This window comes from Cheilinus undulatus, linkage group 14 (genome assembly GCF_018320785.1).
Source record: "Cheilinus undulatus linkage group 14, ASM1832078v1, whole genome shotgun sequence".
Classification (NCBI taxonomy): Eukaryota; Metazoa; Chordata; class Actinopteri; order Labriformes; family Labridae; genus Cheilinus; species Cheilinus undulatus.
In genome coordinates this window covers 31,865,051-31,891,433 of record NC_054878.1, presented here as the reverse complement: position 1 = coordinate 31,891,433, position 26,383 = coordinate 31,865,051, and the positions used below count along the sequence as shown (strand labels likewise).

The window sequence follows — 26,383 nt, the reverse complement described above, 5'->3', positions numbered from 1 at the left end:
CTGTTTTAATGAGACCCTGTCGTTCAGCCTTGATGGCAAGCTCAAGGTGACGAAACAAGGGATTATTTTCTTTCATGATCATTGAAAGGCTTACTATGCGACTTCAGACCAAAATAAATGCTTTCTTTGGACAAAGATCAGCCATCACTCAGCTCCCGCTCTCCTCCTGTACTGTTTATCAGCTAGTTTCTGTACAAAAAGTGGCAGAAAAGTGTTGCTAAATTTAATCAAGACTCAGATTAATTTCAAGGGACAAATACATCTTAAAGTTGTAAAATTCTCATCTTTTTTGGCCAAATAAAATCCTTTAATTAGTTTGGCAAGTCTCATTAGTTGCAACAAAACATGTTTGAGTCTCTGTGTGAAACAAACAAGCTGAAGGAAGTCCTTTCCTGTCAGTGTGAGTGCGGAGCTGAGAACAACAGGAGTGTGACTTCACTGTCTTTAGGAAGTTGCTATTCTGCCATATATTTACATAATTTATTGACATTTTTGTCATCTTAGTGAGAATTCAGAATGTCGCATATTAAGTCTTTACATTGCCCAGAGAGTTGAAAACTTCTGTGAAACAGTTTTGTTGAAGTAAATATGAAAAAAGAAAAACAGATTGATCAGGAGATGCTGCAGGCTTAAGATAGAATCATCAGACAGCAGGGAAAACATGTGCCTGGTGAATCCTCTGTGGCATAAAGCAAGAGGGAGGAAAAGAAGAGAAAGAGGCGGCTCAGTGGGTTAGGAGAAGGCTTGCAAAAGTTGGGAGTTGGAGAGCTAGCTAAGTGTTACATCAGACTCTTTACAAAAGATTAAAAAAAAAGAGAAAGAGGAGAGGAGCGGGGGGACATCCGCAAGAGAGAGGCAAATTGCTCTGACCTTGAACAGTGCATCGCGGGACACTGTATAATATGTTTTGGGTGTCATCTCCAATGATACGCCTTGATATTTCTAGATGGAATAAGTGAGGGGGTAGGGTGGATGTTCAAATAATCACATATGTCAGATGCAATGACAGCTAACAGCACATTTACATTTCATCCTTACACTTTACATTTAGCAGAGCACAACAACAATACACAGGAACAATGACAGGCTGATAAATGAAATGCTCAAACATGAAGGAGACATGCGAATACACAAGACAGGCACATGTTTCAACGCTGATCAGTCACAGCTTGTTACAAGACTTTCTATCTGCAAACAATAAGAGCTTAGAAAGGAGACAGATGTGCTCACCTGGCCCAGCTGTTCAGAGTGCTGATGCAGCTCCTCCAGGATAGGCAGAGTCTGCTCCTGGGTGCAGTGCTCCAAAATCCTTTGAATAACTCTGCAGCCATATGGATGTGTGGAAAGAACAAACACCTGCGAAAAAGGTTGTTAAAAAGTGAAGGCATAGCAGCATTTTTAGGCTGAAATAGACTGAATTTAAAGGTGATATAGAGACACTTAAATGTTCTGTCTAAAGATAGGGATCAAAAGTCAACACTAAACCCTACATTGCGCTTAACTGAGTTGTGTCATTGGTAAACCTCAAGGAGGTTAAAGTTCATCTTAACTAGTAAAAAGCATCATTCAGGGTGCCTGGTTAGCTCAGTGGGTACGGAGGCTATAGTCCTCAACACAATGGTCATGGCACTGTTGAGCAGAAGTCGTCTCTACACTCCCTATCCCTGTATTTCTGGTCTCCCTTCAGCTATTCTATCTTAATTCAGGCAAAAAAGCCCAAAAAAATAATCTTTAAGAAAAAAAAAAAACATTCAGATGACCAGATAAATAAAATGAAGACAAAAATAATGTTTTCGTCTTAATGTGGTCAATCAGTGAAAAGCATTTTTCATAATGCAGCGTTTATACCAGTGTTGTCTCTGGTGGGTAATTGTCTCTAAAGTGACTCATCCTTTGTTTCTTAGCTTAGGAAGATAAAAAATGTGGGTACAGATCAAAATCATAAATTTCAAAGGCATTTCAGCATCCACAAAAGACCTCCTCCTTGAATTAATAGCAGGTAAAAACTCTGCCCCTACTAGTCCCACTCAATAATCCCATCATTCAAAAAGATACACTGTAAAAACTGAGGCTTGAAAACCAAAAGCATCTATTTGTTACAGTGTGTCCCAAAAGCATGCAGCATAGCCTGACAGGTTTCACCGATTCCCATCTGAGTGTCCAAACATTCCCCAAATGATGTTTAAAATGATGACATTAGCAAAGCTACAAAGAGTACTAGTTATATAAAGAGCAATTCCATGTACATAATTTAAAGTTAGAATCAATTTTTGCATGTGAACCATAGCTTACAATAAAAACAATAACCCACCTGTCCCTGGAAGGCATCAATAATGAATTGTAGGGCCTGGGGCTGCACACACTCAATACACTTCTGCACCACATGGTTGCCATTCTGGTCTTTTACACACTTCAACACGTGGCCGTCGAGCTCGCGGACGATGTCACTCTGGAGGAGAAATAATAGGCAATTACTGTTACCGCAGTAACCATTCTGACATTAAAGAGAAAATGAAAATATAAAATGTTGGCAGATATATTAAAAAGAAGTGAAGTCTCACTTACAATTACCTGCTGGTCTGAGGAGATGGACTCCAAAGCTTTCTGAATTACCCTACAGCCATACATCTGTAAGGCCAGAGGGAGGACATGTCCACGGATACGCGTGGCTAAGGCCAACTTCTGGTCGGCACTTCCAAACTGTAAACACATAAATTAAAATCTGCTGAGCAGCTGCAACAGAAACTAGAGTCTCAGTAGAAGTTCATATTGTTGTTCACATTAGCAGAAATAAACATCAAACTGTCCTAACCTCAAAGAACTTTTGAATGACATAGTTCCCAAATACATCAGTCATCAGTTGGTATGCTGCTTGTAGAATCTCCCCAAACACCATCTGCCTCTCAGCTGGGGTGGCTCTCTCTAGCTTCTGCTGGATAAATCTACAGACACAAAACAGGAACAGATAAAAAATGAGTCCAGTGATACAACTTTTGCAACTTAAATGACAGATTTGTACTGAAGTTTATCTCATCTTAAAATAAAACAGCAGTTTCAGTATATCTTATCCACCTGGATCCATGTTGGTCTTGCGAAAACTCCACCATATGTCCTGGCAGGTCACGGAGTTGGAGGTTTGGGAAGCGGTTGTTCCTGAAGTCTTCCAGTAGGCGGCTGCGTCCGGATGGCATTACATCAGAGCGACTGTAGCGGGGCCGAGACGGAGGGAAAAGCTGACTGCTGGAATTAAAGAGACTCGACGTCCCACCGGTGCTACGGTACTTTGCTTCAGCTCCAGGTGCTGCTGAAATGTAACGACCGCTGCCATTCGTCAGGCCACCTAGGATTACATAAAGACCAGATACTTTAAGTATCACACAAAATGAGATACAAAGAGTACCAAATGCAATAATAAAAACTAGGATTTTGTTATACAGATTCAACAAAAGCATGTAAATATCACTTAACGTTGAAAGATGAGGAGCCATAATTTAGTAAACGAAACAGTACTGGCTTTTAATATTTAGCTGTGACTGGTTATGGGCCTTTCTTCTCTAAAGTTATCTTTACTGCTTATTATTTTCATTTATGGCTTATAAATAGCAGGCACGGCTATATATATCACACAGTCACAAAGATACAAAGCATCAAACTTACTACTTTCTAAACATTTATATGATTTAATTTCTTTTTTAAACAATATCACTTCTATTTCAAGGATTTCAGTCAGCAGAGCCAAGGTTACCAACAGTTTAGATCACAGTTGAATTAACCCCTATAGGAGCATCAACGAAACTGATTTTCTAACTTGAGAGGTTTGTTCAGTGTTTTACTTGTGCAAGCCATATTTGGAAATCAGAAATTCTGGTACCACTGAAATACAAGGTACTCACAAATACAGAAAATTTTGGTATACCGTGCAACACTAGTGCAGATTGTAAAAATTATTATTTTTTGCACATTGATGGTTTAGAAAACCATGACAACTCTGTTTAGGTCAGTTAGAAATCTTCTAATGGATCAAGTCTTAAGCTTCAGATGTATTTGCAGCTGTGAATCACTGCTACAACAGGAGGCAGAGGGGGACGGGGTGAGGGAGAAAGAGCTAGAAGTAGCACAGATGATAAACAGTTTTAGCAGATCGTTGATACATTCTGTTTCTTCACGATCTAAGATCATCCTATCGCACACTCCTACCTCTATGGAAACTGCGTGCATGAAAATCCTGTAACCTCGAACACTGAATTAACCATTACGGCGGCAGCTCTAGTCACAGACCCTGACACTTGTAAAATCTGAGTACTGTAGGCTCATTTTGAGACCGTAAAGTTTACAGCCTGCCAATCTTGCTCCAGCATTACACTGAGTATTAGAGTACCTTCTGTCAAAATGATGCTTACCTAGGTGAAGGCTAGAAGAGGATCCATGAGAGGAGGGCAGAGAGGGTGGAGGGGTGAGCGGGGAGTGACCTGGTGTGAGGCCAATGGGGCTAGGTGAGGACGAATAACCCAAGCTGTTGTAAAAGGGTTGACCGATGGGAGTTAAACTACTGCCGCCACGTTTGTACAGGTCAGAGCTCGCCAACAAGGAATCCCTGCGAGATACGCTGCTACTGGTAGAGCTGGATACTGTAAGACAACAAATAAAAACAGCGTAAGATGACAGATTCCAAAAAATAAAACTGTTTCATTCAGCTACAGTTATAATCACCTACCAGAGGAGCCAAAGCCTCCAAGAGCTGAGCCCAGACCGACACCCAGGGAGCCGCCGGTGCTGCTGAAGCCCAGAGAGGAGCTTGGTGGAGGTGGTGCAGCAGAAGTGTGAGAGAAGAGGGAACTGCTCTGAGAGGTGTTGGGGACTGATCCGGAGCCGTAGAACGAGCTGGAGGGCAGGCCGCTGCTTGGCGGGGGGGCCTGCTGCTGCTGCGGCTGGGGCTGAGGTTGAGGCATGGAGCGGTACAGACCATTGGCTGGGGGACCAGACATGTTGTTACCCGAGCCGGATGCTGACACGGCGGCTGCTGGTGGTGTGTGGGAGAAAAGAGAGGATAGTGAGGTAAGAATGACCTTAAGTGGGAGTACATAAGTAAAACAAGGACCCACACATTTTAAACTTACACAAACAGGTACTTACCAGCCTGTGCTGCAGCAGGGTTAATGAGGAGAGGGGTCTGGACTAGACGAACTGGACCACCAAGGCCAGTTCTGGCACCTGGGCCCATCACCAGAGCTCCAGTCTGGTCATAGTAGGCTGCAGGGGCCAACACCTGATAACCTGAATATTGAAAATGAGAGAAAAATCAGCAATCACACAAAGATAGATGGTAACTTTACAAGTATGATGCAGAGCCTGTGTCCTTTGGTGGCATTTGTTACACCAATTGGTGCCTGCTTTCCAAAACAAAGGAACGCAGCATTTTCATGGCTCAGCATCTTCAGTGTAAAAATACTCTCCATGTATGCTTAAGGTGCTGCACTTGGTGTACCTCTTGTTAGAAACAGAATACCGGCATGCTCACAATGTCAGCTCCTTGTAATTAAACAATCAACATCAAGAAGAAACAGGCCCTATGGTTTCAATTTCGTCAACAACAATGTCAGAAGTAAAACTAATCATAGCAGTGTTGTGGATGGAATCCTGGTCTACAGCTGCCAAATACACTAGGACATGATTCCTTTCAACCGTTTTTGTTTTCTTTCTAAAATTTCCTTATTTTATAGCAATATCAAGCATTGAGATCAATTGAATACAGGCTCACTGGGGTGCAGATGGCCTTGAAAATCAGTGGTGTCCCATACAGAGAAGGCTATTAACTTCAAGCAGACCAACAGTCTGGCCTGTGGTTCTTTTTCTGCAGGTTTTACTGTGTACCAGCAAAAAAAGCACACAAGCCTAAAGGTGCACCTTGAAAAACAATATCAGAAAAATAATTAAATTCATAACTCAACAGGCTAAGACATGCTGTATGAACAGACTGTGACAATAGCCTAAGTTTCATAGCATTAGCCTTCAATAGCAGCAGCTCTAGATCTGGGAACTGTATCCTCCAAAGACTTGTCAGATCAGTTTCTCTAATCTCGCCATTATTCTAGACAATGCTGACATCCACCCCTTCCTGATTTTGATTGATCAGTAAGGGAGGGGTGACAAAATTAAACTTTAAGCAACTAAGCATTTTTTGTGCTCTGCTCTACTAAACTGCCAGCACAAAAAAACAGCAGCTATCACCCTTGACATTTACTTCCATGGAAAACTTTAGAGATGCAAGACAACTTTTGTAACCTAGCAACAACACTTGTGCAAAGTGCTGCAAAATATGATAATAAACACTGCTAGTACGAAACAGTTAAGCAGACTCTACACTGAAAATGAAAACACTGAGCAGTGGAAATTCATGTAGACATCTTTGTCTGTTTGTTAGGAGTAGGGGTCTACCAACCAGGCATTCCTGTGTACGCCAGTGCAGGGTTTGCAGCAGCTGCTGCAGCCAGGGACTCCTGCTGACTCTGCTGGCCTTGCCCGGGTGTGAGAGGTCTCTGGTTGGTTCCTGTGCGCATTACCTGAGGAAGATAAAGATACACCAACAGGATTCTTAAGTTCTGCTTTTAAAAGTTTCCAAACCTGGTTTAAGATCTAGCTTAAGCCCCTTGTTTAGCCAGTTGGACTAGCAAAACAAAAAAATCTATTTTGTGGTTGAATTTTTTAGTATTAAACTGTTGTATTACAGCAACATCTCACTGGGGGTTGAGATATTTTAAGTCAGAAATGCCATGTAGTCTGACACCATGAACCTACTGCTGATTGACAGCAGTCCTAATATTCGACAGCATCATTCCCTCTCACGGGAGTCTGCACTTTAAAGTTGTGCAACTTTCTTGTACAGCTGTAAATCGATTGGCAACAACTTAATGTGTTCTCTCTGTATAATGAGGAAAGAGAAATTAGCCTTTAAATAAGAAAGACCTAGAACCAGTTGATTTAACAATACTGATTTTGATCCTTTTTGGGGAAGTATTTCAGACTCCATGTCCCAAATCTCCACAGAAATTTGACACAACTCTTGCCCACAGTTTTACTGCCAACAACTCCAATCAATATTTTGATCACTTTTAAATATTTCTATCTCATCCCTTACTGCTCAAACCAAACCGCACTTCCTACCTGTGGTTGGCCTGGTCCTGGTCCCTGATTGGATGCTTGTTGATTAGCTGAGTGATTGGCAGTTGATGCAGCCTGTTGCTGGAAAAGATTGGCTGGGTACACTCCCCAAGGAACTCCGTAGTACTGTGGTGGGACTACTGTGGGGCCTGAGGACAGCATTTAGACGTTAAAACACACCTTCTACAACTTATTTGAGATAGTCATGAACTTTATCTGAACAGGAAGATCAGCATGAATAAATAAAAAAATACTGCTGCATCTAAATGAGAGCTTCTTCTGTGGAATAAAAACTGTGTGATATGATCACCTGCGAGCGTCGCTGCTGCTGCCAGCCCAGCGGCAGTGTAAGGGTCCGCTCCAGGGGGGGCAGCATTAATGATGTAAGGGTTTGGCACAAATGCAGGAGCAAGCCCAGCTGGGTAAAAATAAAAGAGATACTTGTTATTTCAAATCAATTAAAATACAAGTCTAAGAACAGATCTCTATATGACAAAGAAAAAGGTGGTTGAGAAGTATTACACAACCCTATGAGCCTGACATACCAAGATGCTGCTGCTGGGCTGCAGCCAGAGCATATTGTTGCTGCTGAGCTGCAGTAAGTTGCTGCACAGTCAGGGGATTAGATCTCTGGAATAACTAGAAACAAGAAAACAAACAGAAGATCACAGTCTGTTGAGCAAACCCACAGTTAGATCCTTTGATAGACAGGCTTTCTGTTTATCCAACAGACCTGCTGCTGAGAGTTGTAGTCGAACAATCCTACTGGAGTCCCAGAGGAGTCCACCTGAATCTGGTTCCCAGCGTAGTCAAACTGGAGGGACTCCACGCCGGCCTGCTGCTCCATACCACCCATATTCTGGGCCTCCTGGTTCTGGAAATCCTCTGATGGGGCTTTGTTTTGGTTGGGGTTGTGTTGTTGGAGGGCATGGGGGTGGTGCTGTCCCATCATCTCTAAACCGGTCTGACTGGGACCCATCCTCTCCACTGCTTCGGTGGGAGAGGCTTGACGGCTTCCAGGAGTTGGACTGGGAAAGTAAATAATACAAACATCAGCTCAAATGGTGTGTTTGTGCAAAATCTTGCGTCAGAGAGAAACCAAACAACACTGATGATGGTATTTTTAGGTTCTAAGCGTCTAAAGCACATAGGAATCCTGGGCGACAACTGTTTTTGTAGCTGTAGTCACCTGCCTATCGAAAAAAAAGGGAGGCAGGTCTTTAAATTACCACTCTGGCAACAACAATGGCAGTGAATAAACTAAACACCTCATCTTATGGTTTGTGCAATTCACCCAGTTTTGTACAATGTCAGCATCTAGCGCTGCCACTAATGGTAGGACACAGTTCCCTTCAATCATTTTTTTGTTTGTGTATTATTAATTTGAAAAAAAAAAATCTTTAATAAAAGCAGAAATTAAGAAAAACTTGATGGCAATTACTAAAAGAAGGAGGTGCTATGAGAAAGCTTTTGCAAGTAAGTGTTGTGAACAAAGCTTTAAAACTGAGGTTATGGTGCTTCCAGAATATACTTCCATAAGAGGAAATGGATGATTTTAGACATTGTCATGATCTAAAACTTAAGAAAAATGCTCAGATTTTGCTAAAATGATAGAAACACTGCAATCAAGACCTCTTTATAAAGTGACAGGGAAACACAGATGATTCTAAGTAGGGATAGGTATAAGTACTCAAGGTAACTCAAGAGAGACAAAGGACTCAAAAGAGACCTTTCAGCATCAGTAGGCAGCTGAGATGGGAGAGACTGTGCATTCAACAACTGTTTCCAGGGTTCTCCACTAGTCAAAATCAAGGCTTTAAGGAAGAGTCCCAAAGAGAAAGCCACTGCTAAACTAGAAAAGCACTCCGAGAGCACAGACCTCCGCCATTAGCCCTATCTCCCAATAGTAAAGAATCCTTTAAAAAATTCCTGGATCCAGACGGTGATCTGGATCAGTCCCAAAATCTAATCAGTTCTTCCTTATGCCATTTCTGACATTTCCTGAAAACTTCATCAAAATCCTACCATAACTTTTTGAGTTATGTTGCTAACAAACCCTGTCGATCAGATAACCTCCTTGGCGGAGGTAATAAATAATTATTAAATCTTGACTAGTGTTCGACAAAAGGCATGTGGGAGACTACATGGTCAAGTGGAAAAAGTTATTTTGTCTGATAAGCAATTAGACATGATTTGCAGTTATACATTTTTTCTTTATTAGCAGTTATCAAATTGCTCTCATTACTAATATTTACATTTGGTGGTGTGGCTGTTCTGGGATCCCCCTGCCCTTGACATTAATTAAGTCAGGTATATCACAGAGGAGGAGCTGGGGTGGGGGAGGGTTGCAAGAAGGAGCAGCAAAGCATAGCCAGGCTACTTTAAATAAGACCATGAGTGCAATCAACCAATTGTGTGCATGGAGAGAATCCGCTGCCCATCCAGCTGGTTAGGGCTTGCATGTTCATCTGATCTCAAATATATGGTAGCATTCGACTCTGTGGCCTCCCTGAACTTATGCTCTACGCTCCATTTATATCGTGTCTTGCTAGAACAGGGATATTAAGTACAGTGACCTACTGACTGGTCTGTATGCAACATAATTTCTTTTAAACAGTATTTATTAGAGAGCTCCTGTTCATCAAGTCCCATCCCTAGTTTTAAGATCACTTTTGATTGAAGAGCTTCAGAGAGATGCATTTCTTTAATTTTTCCCTTCATTCATCTCAAACTAAATAAGAAACAAGAAATAAGATTTTTTTTTTTCTTAATGTTAGAAAAAAAAAAACAGGAACCTACTTGAAATCTTTGCAGTCTCTGTCCATGCCATTTAGTAACCCTCTTCCATTAGCTTTGGAGGGATCGTTTTCCTCTCCGACCTTCATCTCTGGGCTCTTGTCTTCTTCAAAGGGGGACCCCTTCTCTTGGGCATCGTTCTTCTCTCTTACATCTTGGTCAACATCTTCTCCACCCTGTACAGACAGAACATGATGAAAGGTTGTGTACCCCCCAATAGGGTTTCTTGGGAAAGAGAGACTCCTGTGGTTGTCAATATTGCAGCAGACGCTTCACTTACATAGCCACCGTTCCTGTAGCGACCATCCATCTTGTCCCCTGGAGAGGAGCTCAGGACGTACTCCACCATGCTCACCCCCAGGCCTCCACCTTCTGAGCGAGGTGAAAGCACAGAATTGGCATCACCATTCCCATGGAAACTCTGGCCTGGTCGTCGCTGCACCATGATTGGCTGAGACACTGAATGATCTGAATAAAAAGCCAATATCTAAGTAGTTGCGTACTTGAACTTTAGCTGGGTAAAAACCTAACCAAATATGGGCCAGTTAAGATCATGGCTGATGCAAAAGGTCATTTGAAACCATTTCATTTAGTAGAAAAAAATGTTGCACCCTCATCTTACAAAAAAACAATGAGAAGGAGAAAAAATATGCATGCAAAACAAAAAACCTGAACTATACAACAGAAGGGACTTACGAGATGATCCCCAGGCATTGTCCCTCCACTCCTCTCCCAGAAGCATTCCTTTCCTTCCATCTTTGGCCAACTCATCAGAATCCCAGAGCTTTTTTGCTGGCAGGAGCTGAAAATAAAATGGAAAGTGTTATCTAAAGTATTTGCAAGATCACTTTTAGTTGACAGAGATGTTGCACTTGAAAAACACTAGGTGTGTAACAGTTAACAGAGGTGACTAGGGATGTAGATGTTGGATTTTTGCCGATATTTACAGATTCATTTTAGCCGATACCGATATTCAAATACGCTTTTCAGACAAGAAATTTCAGTCCTTTAGGACACACTTTAAGGTTTGAAGATGAACAAGGAAACAAACTTTAGTCCTTAAAAAACACTTTAAAGTTTAAAGAAGGAGGATAAATAAAGAAAAAGACCTCAACTGACATAGGTCTATTGATTCAGCCTACAGTTCCATTAATTTATTAGTATATATGGAAAAAATTTACAGTCAATATATGCTGAAATACACAGGCAAAATATCAGATGTAATTATCAACAAAATTTTTGATATAGAAGTCACAGATCTGTTTTTACCTTGTGTTTTGGTAAAGATTCTGTACATCAGTAAAAATGGAAAATAAAGTCCCACATTTATAGTTTTATGCTAGGTTTCCCTTATTTATTACTTCAAAGCAGGTAATAGTGATAGCTGGTGCAGCTGTGGTTTTTTATACATAAAATATAAAAGAAAAACTGAAGAAATATGCAAAATAAAAAGCAACACAGAAATGAAAAGTCTAACATCTCCTGAAAATGACAAAATTAATACGTCATGCCAAAAATAAAATAAAATACGTGCATTACTGAGCCTTTTATGGTATGACATTTTTGATTTATGTAGAGAGTAGTGACGGCGCCACATAGTTGTTAGTAAACAGAATGGCGTATGGCACTTAAAACGTATTAGCATTGTTAATGTCATCAACCCTCTCTGCTTTCACATGCAGCACAGAGAAGTAAAGGCTCAGGCTACAGGCTACTTGAACACGTCATTGATTACGTCACACTACAAGATCATTTGTCGTTTCCAGCGTGCAAAATCGGGCCAAGGGTTTGACAAGAGCTCAATATGTGTAGTCTGAGCCGGCCTTTAGTGAGAGGACGAAGCCAGTAAGTCTCGCTGCTCCTGCACTCATAGTTAACGTTTCTTCCTTTCGTGTTTTGTTTCGCCTGTTTTTCCTCTCCTTTGTAGCTAACACTTACGAGCGTTCCTGCCACCTACAGTAATGGGTGATACTGTCATCTTTGAGTACTGTTTTTCCATTTAGATCAAAGGCTGTAGAAAGAACCTAGACGTATTCGTGGTGGGACTATGTACACCTAACCGTGACGCTCCTAAATCATGACAATTTATGACAAATAGCATTACACCTATAAAAAACACCAATATCAACAACCACGTGGTAACATAAATGTGACCTAAACAGGCTAAAGAGCAGTTTTCACGGTAACCCTGGTCAGTGCAACAGTTTTTCTTAAATATAGCAAAACATTTGTTTTGGGTGTAAACACTTGTCCATCAAAGCTCAAAATTGTCTTTAATGATAACAGTGGAGAGGATTGTGTGACTGATTTTTTTTTAAAGCACTCTTAACAGAATACAAGAATGCTGTTGTTAAAAAAGAAGCTTACCTCTCCCATGCCCCTCGACTCCAAAGCAAGAGCTTGGAAATCGTAGTTCATTTCATCAACAGCACGGACCTGCCACAAGGGAAAAGAAATAAAACAGGACTGTAAACAATAGGCTTCATGCACTCAATGAAAGACCACAAAATAAAGACATCAAAACATAATGTTTGTTGCCTCTAGCAGAACAAATTAGCCTGTTTGTATTTATTTTTGTCTCCACTCAAAAGTTTGATTCAGTCGAAAAACAAAGCTTCCAACAAAATATGGGCTGCACTGGATTGGCAGCAGACAATTGATTCTTGTTCATTACAGAGGCATGAAAATGTTTGACAGTTTATAACCACATAAACAAAGAACCAGTAACAGTTTTTGAGACAGAAAAACAGTGAGCACATCAGTGTCTACTTGGAAATAAGTGTTATTTATCAAATCACCAAACCTCAGAGAAGAAAGCCTTTAATGCTGTGTATGAGTCACTGTGCTTTTTAAGGTGCAAGGCCGGCAGTACTGGAACTCATTTGGATGTTAAAAGCGTACAAACACATTAAAGCCTGGAAATCATAGCACTTAAACACTACACTAAAGCGGTCAAAACCACAGCAGTGCTGCATCCAATTTTGTCTCCTCTCTGATCCTCCCTTATAGTCTTATAAGTGAGCAGCAGGATTTTTTTCCTATGAAAGACACAACTTCACGCTGGTGTGCCAAACTCTAGCAGCCGTCCCTATATGCAACAACTTACCAATGTTGTAAAAGATAACAAGGGAACAGCTGGTCAGTGCTGAATATTCAAACAACAAGAGGCTCCAAAACAGTCTTTTTCCAATCAGTCTGGCTGATAAGATCATGTTTGATCTACTGTTTGCATACAGGGGGATCTGTTGAACAGATGTGTATGGGGAATGGGGACCCCAGCATACAAACTGAAGAGACTTTGCACAGATAGTGGCTTGACTCAAAAAAAAAAAAAAGAGGCAATGTGTCTCCAAAATATACAGTTATTGTCATAAAGCAAGTAAATTCATGAGTGTCTATCAAATCTCAATTTCAGATTTGTAAAGACAAGAAAAAGAAACACTCAAGTTTTAGACAGAAAACTCTGAAGCTGTTTATGGAAACAACAAAGTAGGAGTGCTACTAGGTCTTATTGTGTCACAAGTACGTGCTCTTGTAAGCTTTGGGTTTGATTTGCTCAGTTTATCTCTTGAAGGAGTGGTTACATGAGTAACACAAAGGAGTTCCAATCCAAAAAATTGTAAATCAAAATATTCAATCTATGCTGTCCTTCAAAAAAAAAAGCAATCCAAGGCACACAGTATGTTTTGTATCAGATTAAATGCCTTTATTTGACATGGCAAAATAGATTCAAAAATAGCTGATAGCCACCCACTCAGGTCTTCATCAGGGCCATTGTCAGTAGCAGTTTTTTGAAACATGTTTTGGCATGTAAAATAAAGGTGTTTTAATCTTACACAAAACCTTCAGTGGGCTTCTGGTTACTCCTTTGAAGCCGGGTGCAGTTTTAATTTTTTGATAATAAATTTTGGACTGAACTCTTTTACTTCTGTAAGCACCCCTTCACAAGATACTACTGTTACTAGCTGTTCATGTTACACCAACAGGGCTGCCCCCGGCCAAAGTGAGGCCCGAAGCAAAGTCTGATATGAGCCCCCCCAACACAAGTCCAAGTTTACTTTTGACAAGAGAGGTTGCAGAATAACGGATGGATATACAGGACAGGTGTGATGAGAGTTTCTGTGCTGCAAGCATCCGAAGAGAGAGAGAGAGAGGGAGGGAGAGCGAGGGAGCGTGAGGGGACACTGTGTGCACATCATTGATCACAGATGGCACCGATCTCCAAAAATAGATAACTTTAGGGTTAATTTACAAATGTGTGACAGCCAGGTAAAATTCATGTCGTATAAACATTACCTAGAATCACTAGACAGATGTGCAGAGAGAGAGAAGAAAAAACTCTCAAAGTGAGGCCCCCCACAGTGAAAAGGCCCTAAGCGCTTTGCGTAGTCTGTGTATGGGCAGGGGCGGTCCTGTACACCAATCACACAAATAATCCACACCACAAAAACAGTCTGTTCTGGTCTACGATTGGCATACCAACACTTGTCAGTTTTGCTACCAACTTCTTGCTCTTTTATGTACAGAACTTTATCAAAGGCTAGGGAATCCTTTCAAGACTTGTAGCACTAAAACTAAAAAGTGTTAAAACTGCATTATTGTATTCAAACATGCTCTTTCCCTCTGCTATCTTATAGATCAAACACATAAGGTGTATGTACTGCAGTAGATCAAATCAGATGCAAGACATCCAGTCTGTTTAACAAATGGAGAACTGTAAAGACAAAAAACTACATGGCCAACTAATACTGCAAGACAATATTTTACAAGTCTGGCCAGTTATCACGGCTATGATAGCACTCCTACTGTGCTAACGCATTGTCCAAAGCTCTGGTCCCACACATTTTGCAGATCTAAAGTCTGTATTTCTTTAAAGCAGAACTATTAACATTACCATCATTTCCCCCCTGGGCTTAAGTGTGTTTTGCACTGTGAAAGGCCTGTGGCCTGTCCATGGTGTAATCTATCTGTTTACCAGTATGACCTGGAGTATGCAAACAATACTGGATGGCACCCAAACTAAAACAAGTCTACAATTAAGAAGAAGTTCCCTAAAAATTTCTAATAATCTTTTGCATAAAAATGCGGAATCTATCAGGTGCCACTAGATTTTGGGTATGTCAAGAAGATATTACCATAGTTGATGGATAATGAGATTGCTTATACAGAAAGTTTACCTGGACAGATATGCATCCTTTAACTGGAAATATGTTGTTGTTTACTGGAAGCTGTGGCACTTGTGATAATGCAGGCAAGGGTGACATCACTTTCTCAGACTTATAAATAAAGCACCAAATCAGTTTTGTTCAAATCTTTCATTTTTTGTTGACGTACAAGGACTTGTTGCCTGCAGATTTGTCCATTACAAAAAAATTTGCCGAAAACTCCAGTTTCATTCATAAATTAATCTAGATTAGTATAAACTAGGGGTTCCTACAAATGCTTAGAATAAGCTTTACCAGTTTTGTCAAGATACAATACAAATTTGAATGCAATGTAAACGCAATTTCCCTTGGGATTAAAAAAGTATCTATCTATCTATCTATCTATCTATCTATCTATCTATTGATTATTCGGGCAACAATACAGTATATTCTGAAATCACAAAATCTGCCACAGTAAGATTTGGATTTGATGCAGGAGCCTACGATCAACAACGAACAATATTTTGCACAAATTTAACACAGTTGAAGGAAAAAAAATGTCAAGGCAATTCAATGGCTGAAAGGTTTCTACTATTTCATGAAAAAAAATCTTAACAAAGACCTGCCTTTCCATTAATGTTTCAATTGTTGTTTATTACATGAAGGATCCCTGATTGCCTTTAAATTAAAAACATAATTACAAACATTTGTGATGAACATTTCAACTTTCAAACAGCAAAAATTTTAAGTCAGAAACATTTCTTATTTTTTCTCTGTCTTCAGAACACTCTAAAGCCCCAATGTACCTTTTTGGCATCTTTTAACATTTGTTTTGCATATATACAGTGCTTAAAAAAAAATTATTAGACCACCTGTTATATTTGTCTCAGAGACCATCCAGCATCATGAAGAGCTTTAATGCAGACTCTTTCATTTTCAGTCAGCTCTCCACGTTTTACCATTTTGAACAGAAATGAGTAATTTCAAACTGATTTCACCTTTTTATACCCAAATTTGAGCCGGCTCACTGGGCTTCTCTGAGAAGTCAGAAATGAATCAAGCATAACATTCAACCACTAAAACTCATTTTTCTGTTCAGGAATGCAAGTGAATAACTATAATTTGACATATTAATCAAGAAATAATAATGTGCTTTACTATTTTTTGTAAATCAGTAAATTTGAAAATTAATGGATAACAATAATAATTATATTTTAGCATTAAAAATATCATTTGGGTTAAAGAGCTTGTAAATATTGGTGTATTAACCACTGTGGAAACATAAAAAGGATTTTGGTAATTACCAATGCTGTTACTTTTGGGCAGCTGTGGCATAAACCTTACTTTGGGTGGTGGTCTAATAAATTTGTTAAGCACTGTATATATACATACATATGTTGCACATGGAATTGAATAGTTATTTCTGCTCTATTTCAATCCTTCATGTTTTCCATGTTAATGTAGAATGTTGTTCATGTGTGGGTTTGTTGACATTGTGAGACTATTGTGAGATTAAATCTATGACAAATGAAGATGCAGAGAATAATTCAGGGATTTTTTAGTTTTACAGTAATCATGATTTTGACAAGGACAAAGTTTGATTTTTAAGGACACAAGCGGTCCAATAACATGTGAGAATAGGGAGGTGAGATCGAAAGAAAGCTTTCCAGCTGCTATCACTCCAAGGTCGCGCAGCTTTTATTTCAATTTCAAATATAGTACAAGACGTTGGACTACCATTGGTGTATCAAAGAAGGCGTCCAGCAGCTTTTTCCTCTCAGCTTAGCTGCAGAGCCTGTATCAGACACCACTTTAACAACTGCAGCCACCAAGATAGTGAGGGAAGTTAAATTTCTATACCTTAATGATCATTTGGAGATTGTTTGCGAATGAAGACATGCAAACGTAGTTGGCAAAAAAGGTGGGTGGCCAGGGAGAGAGGAGTAAATATTCTTTTTATCCTAATAATCTCAGCTGCTACCCCGTTTACACCTAGCTTGTATGAAAGTTCAGAGCGACACACAGCTGGGTGGAAACTGTCAACAAGCATGCAGGAAGAATCTTAAAAATAAAAGCATGACTAAAATATGATAGATTTGACGTTTTGACTTCTGTCGCCATGATTGGGTAGTTTATCAACCAACTGATCTATTGATCCACATCAATGTATCGTTACACCCCTATTACAAGCAGCCGCATTTCCCCTGCTGTGCTGTTTGGCCAAAAACTCTGATTAAGTTGATTGTTTTGCAGTGTTTTTATTTCTAAAATCAATGTCATCATGAAGTGGATTTGAAACAAATTCAGAAAACTTTCTCCTTGAACCATTTCCTTTGATTTTAACACTCTCATTTTCTATGCAGGATTAAAGTGTGTTTAAGGACGTGGTGAGTGAAATCTTTGTGTCGCTGAACTCCACAGCATTAACCTCTGTAGCTTCAAAAAGCTTGCCTTGAGGAAGTGATAATAAGGCAAGGATGTAAATCTGGTGTAAATCACAGATTAACTTATCATGTGAAATACGTGAAATAGTGTTGATTGTGACAAACAGGGTTCTTTTGTTTAGCCTGCATACTACACTTTTTTATCCACACATAAACTCTGACACAGCAAGATGCTGCAGGCTTGGTATATCTAATCTAGATGAAGAATCTTTACCTGATCTATATGGTTTGCATCCCCAGTTGGCCAGCGATGCTTGCCGGGTGGGCAACCTCCAAGCTGCTCCCCCGGCTGCCTCTGAAAGAAGTATCCAACTGTGGCATCATCCTGAGATCGTCCACTAAGCGGAGGCTGCGGGGTACCTGGGGTAGGGTTGACAACCCTGTCCATGCCCTGCAAATGTGGACCTCCAGGAGCCTGTCCAGCTCCCCCGACTGCTGCTAAGGGCCCTCCACCATGGACTCTGACACCCCCAGTCTCAGGAGCACCATTTGCATGCAGCATCCCTCCTCTTGTCTCCTGCCAGGCCACGTCATTCATACCTAGGATGCTGCATGGAACGCTCATTCCACGGGAAAGCCTAGATAAAACATAAGAATGTGATTCTGTTAGTATAGGATTGTCATTGTTAGAGTTGAGAGGTGTTAAGAAACAAGGATATCACGTCTGCATGGTCTATTTCGGCAGCCTTGCATTATAAGATATATAATAATAGATGTTAATATGACACCAGACAGGCTTTTATGAGTCACTTCATATTACCTCCATCTAAATCCGATGGTTTCAGGAGGACTGTTATGTATAATACTAAATTAAAATAAAAACAACTGTGGGGGCATGTGATCCAGATCACTAATAGGATGAGTTTTAAAAAAGGAGTAAGAAACACTGTTATAAGGAGAAAATATAGGTATCACTTTGGTCTAAGGTGGTCAAATTCTTATATTTTTTGTTCAAACAAATACAGTCTCCATTTTCTCTCTATTTTGTCAAATTTCAGTGTCAAACCTGTTTAGACGGGCTTTAGGTTAATTGATCTTTCTTTCATGTAAAAAGAACTGTTTATATTGTGTGTAATGTGTTTCTAATGATACTGCTCCTATTTTCATACTACACCATTGTTGTTATGACTATTGCGGTCATTTCCTAGTCATTACTTTTATTCCTTGTATTTTTTTGTCTGTGTAACGCACTTTGTGACTGCTGTCTGTGTAGGGTGCTATACAAATAAACTTTACTTACAGATAGTATCAAATGTACTGAAACTTTATAGAAATACACCAACTTCATAACACAGGTGTGACTGATTGATTGATTTTCCTTTTTTAATTACAATATCAATCCAAAGATTGATACTTTGTATATAGGCCTGCTCTGTTTCCTGACAGCTCCTTGCGTAACCAGTCTAGAACTTATGTCGCTCATGCAGCTTGAAACTTGACCTGCACTCGCCTCTAAGAGCTTTCTCATCCCTACTGACTTTAGTCTGAACATAACATTTAGCATGTGAATGGGAATAATGTGACTGACCAAATCAGAAAGGGGACAATGAATAAATTAACAGATTGAGTACTGTGAAAACCAAGCTTTGTACTTAAGACTGGACTGAAAAAGCTCTTGGTATTGTGTTTTTATTCTTGCTTCTTTTTCTGATGATGTGCATCGTTTGTATATGTTGTATATTTTGTCTCGTTTTCCTATGTATGGATCCCATTAAAATTGTTACTGCAGTAAAAACTTATAGGGTAAATAAATAAATAAAGTGGCGATGTGTCCAATCAGTATTTGATGAAAATCTCCGAATTTTTACGTTACTTTCTTCCTATATGCAGTCACTGCATCACCTTAGTTGGGACGTTGTATTATGGGTTTTTAAAAGTAGGAACTATAAAATAAACATGTAGTCCACTCCTATATGGGCTATGTTAAAGGCTGACGTTTGAAGTATCCTTGAGTTTTAACAAAACATCCAAAGGTACTGCATAACAACCGGCACTAGATGGTTTTCTTCGCAGGGATGTGTCTAATTCCCGAGATGCTAACTAGTATCACGACTGTACCACGGCTAAACATTGAAATGTTACGTGTCTTACAGTTGTCTTGAGCGTCTACATTAAATATCACTCCTCTCTATGTAAAACCAACAACACATAGCATGTTAAATGTGGACATTTGATCGATTCCAAAAGGGTAGGCAGTAACAAAACAGGCGAGTTATGAAAATGTTAATAGCTTGATGCATCGACAATGCTAAATAACGTTGCCGTTAGCCTAACGTTGGCTAGATATCATAGCCAGCGAAATGCTAACACTGATGTAACGTTACGTTAACGCTACTTGTGACTGAATGATTATCGGGACATGTTATACGTGCATCGTTATTTAACGGCAGTTTAAAAAACTTACATCTACCTGCAGTAACAAACCAAATACCACTTATCGGGTTAAAAAACCGAGGTGCAAGTTTACCAGCAAGCTGCCTAGCTAACCTAGCACAAAGTCCAATGCTAGTTAGCAGGCTAGCATTCGGCTCCGAGAAGAAATTAAGGCAAACTCAAGGATAAATGGGTAAGCATTAAATGCCGCATTGCATCTCACTGCCTTAGCGTCGAATAGTTAACTGGCATCAGTGGGAATATGAGCATGTGGCTTTTAAGCGTATATTAATTCAATTTGAGGGAGCTTTTAGCACCACCTTCGCTAACAGCTAACGCTACCCGCAGCAGGCCTGCTCTGTTTATTATTGGTTGGTGACGCTAGACATCAAAGTTAAAATCACGAATACACCATGGTTGAACAGTAAGCTAGTAAGCTCAGTTGTCAGACGGGAAACAAGCTGCTCTACTGCCCCGAGACAACATCTTGGCTTTACACAGTAAGCCGTATAAGACAAAATAGCTAACGTAAAAGCTAGCAAGCTTTGACTGCCAAGTTGGTGTTGTACGAGCTAAAACATCAACCAAGGCACTCAGTGGCTGAACAACATGGCCCCCCTTCAAGTTCCAAACAGAGGGGCCTTAACCGCTAAACAAAAGGGGAAATACTCGCACCATGGCAGGCGCGTTCAAATCAAACATTTTCCACAGCTTTCGTCCTCGATGTGAAGAATTAAAACAGAAATACTCACGCGCTGTCGTGTCGAGAGAGGGTCTATGCTTGTTGCACGCCGTCAACCCAATTCTATATTGTTTTGTTTCCTTGGAGAGAGCGGTGATTTAGCAGGGCTTGATAGTCAATGCTAAGAGTTTGCTTACGATAGTGCCCCCTCCCTGTAAATAGTGTGAACTACGTAGACATGCGTATAACAATGTCAATGTAAATTTCACCCTGAACAACATGTGAAGGTACTAAATCTGGTAAATTCAGGTAAATGTGATGTGCTAATTAGCCTAACATTTTAAAAAGCAAAAGTCCATGAAGCTGAGCCTTCTAAAGCGCTTTCCTTTAGATGCCACTAAACCTCAGAAATGTGTCTTATTTTGAATGAACGCTAATTGAATTAAGGGTAATTAAATTTCTGGACAATAATGACACAGTATAATAGTTTATGTCTTAATGTTTAGGGTGGGCCTGTCTAAATGACCGGATGCTCCATAACTCGAATCGCGTTACGCGAGTATGGGCCTAAAAGACCCGAAATACATCATGTTGCAGTTACATTTGGGCTGATTTTGGCTGATCCTGGGTCGGGTGGGTCCTCGTGGTCCATGACCCTCCTCTACATAAGAAAAACCCACGAGATCCAATCACCTCTTCCTTTACAGACTGTGATCTCACCTCCCTATTTCCGATTGGATTGCTATATTTAGGAAACCACCCTTTGCTTTATAAAGAGATCGCAGTGGTAACCAGTAAAGGGTTTGGAGTCGGAGAAAGAGGTCGACTTACGGGACTACTTCATCGTGTTTTTTCCGCCTATTAAAGCAGTTTGAGTGAGTCTTAGGGGGAACAGTTTGCTTTTTGATGCCATATTTGAGCGAGAGCTAGGATAAGGGCAGGAATGGCAGACATACGCAAAAAACTTGTCGTGGTGGGGGACGGCGCATGTGGGAAGACATGTCTACTGATCGTGTTCAGCAAAGACGAGTTCCCCGAGGTGTATGTTCCCACAGTGTTTGAGACATATGTGGCGGACATTGAAGTAGACAATAAGCAAGTCCAGCTGGCATTGTGGGACACAGCTGGACAGGAGGACTACGACAGGCTGCGCCCTCTTTCCTACCCGGACACTGATGTCATTCTGATGTGTTTCTCCGTGGACAGCCCGGACTCGCTGGAAAACATCCCCGAAAAGTGGGTTCCTGAAGTTAAACATTTCTGTCCAAATGTGCCAATTATTCTGGTGGCTAACAAGAAAGATCTGCGCAACGACGAGAACGTAAAGAACGAGCTGTCCCGATTGAAGCTGGAGCCAGTGAAGGCAGAGGATGGCCGGGCCATGGCCATGCGCATTGGCGCATATGACTATTTGGAGTGCTCTGCCAAAACCAAGGAGGGGATCTGGGAGGTATTCGAGACTGCTACACGGGCAGCCTTGCAAAAAAGAACCACACCTTCCCAAGGCTGCCTCAAATGCTGTGTTTTGATGTGAATCGACGCTTTCGGGAAACGCGCTTGACGCGCAGGCGAGACGTTTCTCCTGCTGGGGAGCTGTGTCTGAACATGTATGGGCAGTAACCATGGTTTGGAGACTCCCTTACAATCAGACGACCCAGGCTGAACCAAAACCAATGACTAAATACAAGCTGTTTGAACACACTGGATCATCATTCGATGTCTGGGTGCGTGTGTTTGTGTGAAATGCACTGGTTACAGCATGTTCTTTGTGGGTCACATGGTGCCAGTCTGACAGGTGGAGGGGTAAAAAAGGACAAAGGCTACATTTCAGTGGAAGCCTTATTTACCCACTTCTGATGTGGACATGGCCTTTGTAAAGGACTGCTTTCAAGCCAAGATTTCAAATACTCACTTTTTTGTGTTTCAAGTGTTTGCAGAGGCCACTGCCTCACTGCCAAGGTTATACTTTTGTGATAAGCAAAGCAGTAAAACACATTGCACTCGTTATTTATGTCCACTTTGTATTGTTAAATGAGTACGTTTGGGAAATTGCACAGCACCTGAGCACTAGTTATTCACACAAAGTATTATGAGAAAAAAATGAGCTTAAGTTCACGATTTTGTTGATTTGAATCACATCACAGAAACATGTTTTGACCTCACAGTTATTGTGTATCTGTTTGAATGCAACAAGATGGTAATCCAAGAGACTTAACAGTCTGCCAGTCTCCTAAAGGGCTTTTACCATATTTTTTGGTGCAGTTTACAAGTTTTCAAGTTGTTTTGCTCCAGTATAGTGCAGAAACAGAAATATCTAAGTTTGTAAGCATGCTTTTATGCTTATCACTGGCTGCAGTGGGAGAAGAAAGCTGCTTCTGGCCTTTAAATTTATGGCAAAATAATTGACTAAAAAGAAGCATGTAAATAGTGCAGCCAGGGATTTTTAGCTATCATTTTACTACAGTTACAACACACACATTTCAAACACACGATATTCTTCATAATCATTCAAATTTAGACCTTTTCTTTTTAATTTCAGTAATGTGGTTCATATTCTAGTGAGGAGACTGAGCATGTGTGAGGGCCCGAGCATGTGAGTGTTCGCTCAGTGAAACACATTTTCTAAGAAAGTGTTATGAAAAGGAAGAGTGGGGCTTTGTCAGTGCTCTGTGAGCCAGTTGCACACACTTGTATGGGATAAAGCCATCTGATGGCAAGTAAAATGTCAATGTTGTGTTTATAAGCCCATTTTTATTACAATCTTAAAAGGGTTTGACTGAAATGGTAGGCGACACTAAATGTAAGATATTTTTTTCTGACACTGCAACATGTTTAATCGAATTGTGATTTGTTTGAGACAAATACTACACCTGATGTCTTCCATTATGACTGTGAATGTACCTCAAATTTTGTCAAAAACGTTGAAGCTTTGAAGTGCACTACAGCAATCAATGTATTTCAGCATATTTTTCATACTTGTGAAATAAATTCTGCTCATGTTCGATCTGTTTCTCCACTAAAGTTGTTGTTTTAACGACCCGGTACTCAGCGGTGGGAATGATAGCTTTAATGACAGCTATGAACATCGATTACAGAGACTGTTACTACACTGGGAATCCAGGGGGAAACCAAAGTGGATCCTGGTTATTCTGTTAGTTAATGATAATTGGAAAAAAAAATCTAGAAAGTCAAATTAACTTGTATATTTACTTTTCTCCAGTACTACATCACTAATGTAAAGCTGAATCAGAGTTTAAAGAATATCTTTTCTAAATTCAGCTAGAGTTACAACAGCGTAAAAAGTCACATTCCTCCCTGACTGCTGTTGCTGAGCTTTTTGCTGACTTACAGCACAGGAATGCATTGTGCTGGACTGGTTAATTTTCCCACACTGGCCCCCCTCATGTGCCTCTGATTTCTAAAGTTATATGTTTTTATTTCCCGACAGCGCAGCAGAGTTTCCATTAAACTGGAAATTTAAACTCTGAGAGAAGATAAACAACAGACAATGTGCCAAATGTATTTTTTCTGTTATGGGTTTTTCAGATGATGGTCACATTAATTAAGGGACGTAATCAGAAGTTTGAAGGGTAGAATGGAAACAATGGGAATATTTGTGAGGAAAAGTGATGCAGAATGTAAGGGAAAAGGCGGTACTGTTTTGGGAAAATCAATAAAGAAATGATGTGTTGCCAAATCTACTTTTGCTTTCTTTTGCCTCATTTTTTCACAAAGTAAAAGACTGAACATTATATTTTGCTGTTTAAGGAGGATACGTTCATAATTACAGCATAGACCTCATGCTTAGTGACTGAAAGGAAGTACATTTATAGGCACAGTTTTGGAGAACTAGTTCTTTCTGTTTAATACTAAAAACTTGACTGTATCAATGTAACAGGGAGAGTTGGTAGTTACTCTGCTTATTTTTATTTTGTACATAAAACAACTGTAATCCTATAAGATGGAAAGTGAGTAAATAGCCTGAAAAGTATCTGTTCCACCACATTACAGAATAACATTAAAACCCCAAATTCAATAGAGCCGGGACGTAGTGTAAAATATAAACAAAAGCTGTTTGCAATGATTTCCAAAACATGTAAACCCCAGTCTCTTGTTGTAAAATGTTCCAACATAGCTGTTGACATCACATTCACAATGGGCACAACAAAACATCTCAGATTCAACATTTGATCATTTGTGTGTCTCTTATTTTAAAATTAACATGGGGTTTCAACTGTGTTCAGTTTCTGGATGTGTGCTCAGTTATGTAACAGGCACATGGGCAACTTCCAACATCTGACACTTTCACTCAGGCCTGCCCACAGATTTGGATGGGCCCCTGGAAAACCAAGTGAATGGACCCTCCCCAACTGTGATTTACAGATAGTTTCAATGCATGTGTGTTGGATCAGTAACATATGTGCCAGCTGTGCCACTTTTTAACTCCTTTTCATCACAGTTTCTGCCTATTTTGCCTTTCTACCTGTTTCTATATTAAACTCATGTTTGCCACTTTAAAGCAATTTCTGTTTAACCAATTTCACATTTAACCTCCTTTCACCATTTTATCACCCACTTTGCCACTATTAACCCATTTCTGCCAATTTTTAATCCCTTTTCACCTTTTTGCTACCCATTTTTGCTACTTTTTTCCTTTCTTAACCAATATTTTCTGCTTATCCCTCTTTCTAGCCTCTTTAAATCTTTTTTTTGCCACTTTTTCTTGATAAGTTCTGCGACTCTCACCACTTATTTCTGCCAAATTTTGCCACTTCTAACCCATTTTGCCACTTTTTGTCTGCTTTGCAACATTTTAAGTACCCATTTTTGCCACTTTAAGCAAATTTTGCCACTTGAGTTGCATTTTTGCCAATTTTTGTATTTATTCTGCAATTATTTAACAGATTTTCCCTTTTAGTTATTTTAGTTCCTTCTGCTTTATTCTCTGGGTTCCTGACATTCGTGCACATCATGACTTAGCTATGATGTCAAACATTACTTTCCAGAGGTTTTGTTCGGTGTGCCCATCTAGATTGATAACATTACAAATAAAAGGCAATTCTGTTTTAAGAAAATGCGTTTTGTACTAAAGCATGAATGAATACAATTCATTGCTTGTTGCTTTGCTAGAAGTGGTTATTATTCAGGTTGAATATAAAGTATGGTTATAACAGCTTAACTTTATAAAGGACTATGGTTTTCCTGACCTTCATGGGCCCCATATTTGGCTGGGCCCATTAAAGCTTTCTCCTTTATCCCACCTTATGGGCTAGGATTTATAACAGAGTACTTTTCCCAATGTGCTTTACTGCTACTTACACATAAGGACTCTTCTTCTACACATTGACATTTCCTGCCATTGTGTGGATTCATTTGTGTATTCCAGAGGGTGTGTTCACTCAAGGACTTAGTGTTGTTAATAAATGCCAGACTGGTTTTGTTTCTAAACTTGTTCTCTTTGTTTTATGATGAAAGAGCCTGAGTGTCACAGTAGCTATTTGTATGCCTGCTAAATTTAGACCTGAGAATAAAAATGACTCACAGGCATATGACAGGGTTGTATAAACCCTTTTTAAAGTATACCATAATCTATCTGGTTTCAATTGGCAGTGTATTAATGCAGCATTTCTCAACCTTTTCTCAGTCAAGGCGCCCTTTAAATTCAAAAAATCCCAAGTCACCATAAACAAAAAAATATATATATATTTCTAAAGAGAACATCTTTCATCTCTATGTCTGATGTGGGTTTACGTAGTGATAGAATCAATAAGATAGATTTCTACGGC

General features: G+C 39.9%; 2 protein-coding genes across 7 annotated transcripts in view; one reads left to right on the top strand and one right to left on the bottom strand.

Moving 5' to 3' along the window:
* Positions 1 to 20,810, bottom strand: part of pum2 (pumilio RNA-binding family member 2) — a 28,866-nt gene extending 8,056 nt beyond the window's left edge. Inside the window, exons 1-20 of one of the 6 annotated variants that reach the window (XM_041804880.1) lie at positions 20,668 to 20,810; positions 17,757 to 18,120; positions 12,322 to 12,390; positions 10,651 to 10,756; positions 10,235 to 10,422; positions 9,958 to 10,130; positions 7,892 to 8,186; positions 7,704 to 7,797; positions 7,469 to 7,576; positions 7,162 to 7,307; positions 6,440 to 6,560; positions 5,134 to 5,274; positions 4,715 to 5,020; positions 4,401 to 4,628; positions 3,073 to 3,340; positions 2,813 to 2,942; positions 2,566 to 2,700; positions 2,312 to 2,449; positions 1,231 to 1,356; positions 871 to 942 (exon numbers count right to left, since the gene is read on the bottom strand). In XM_041804880.1, coding sequence (XP_041660814.1) covers positions 871 to 942; positions 1,231 to 1,356; positions 2,312 to 2,449; positions 2,566 to 2,700; positions 2,813 to 2,942; positions 3,073 to 3,340; positions 4,401 to 4,628; positions 4,715 to 5,020; positions 5,134 to 5,274; positions 6,440 to 6,560; positions 7,162 to 7,307; positions 7,469 to 7,576; positions 7,704 to 7,797; positions 7,892 to 8,186; positions 9,958 to 10,130; positions 10,235 to 10,422; positions 10,651 to 10,756; positions 12,322 to 12,390; positions 17,757 to 18,107 — 3,195 coding nt within the window. In that variant the 5' untranslated portion in view covers positions 18,108 to 18,120; positions 20,668 to 20,810. The remainder of the gene's footprint in view (positions 1 to 870; positions 943 to 1,230; positions 1,357 to 2,311; positions 2,450 to 2,565; positions 2,701 to 2,812; positions 2,943 to 3,072; positions 3,341 to 4,400; positions 4,629 to 4,714; positions 5,021 to 5,133; positions 5,275 to 6,439; positions 6,561 to 7,161; positions 7,308 to 7,468; positions 7,577 to 7,703; positions 7,798 to 7,891; positions 8,187 to 9,957; positions 10,131 to 10,234; positions 10,423 to 10,650; positions 10,757 to 12,321; positions 12,391 to 17,756; positions 18,121 to 20,667) is intronic. The other 5 variants (XM_041804882.1, XM_041804881.1, XM_041804886.1 and 2 more) reach the window with 5 other exon arrangements.
* A 577-nt stretch (positions 20,811 to 21,387) lies between these two features.
* LOC121521129 (rho-related GTP-binding protein RhoB) lies at positions 21,388 to 24,298 on the top strand. Its single transcript, XM_041804887.1, has one exon. The coding sequence runs from the start codon at positions 21,541 to 21,543 to the stop codon at positions 22,129 to 22,131; it is 591 nt and encodes a 196-aa protein (XP_041660821.1). The 5' UTR covers positions 21,388 to 21,540; the 3' UTR covers positions 22,132 to 24,298.
* Positions 24,299 to 26,383: the final 2,085 nt, after the last annotated feature.

What these genes read in the sequence shown, in the direction of transcription:
- LOC121521129 (XM_041804887.1), top strand. Translation starts at nt 21,541, where the DNA reads ATGGCAGACATACGCAAAAAACTTGTCGTGGTGGGGGACGGCGCATGT.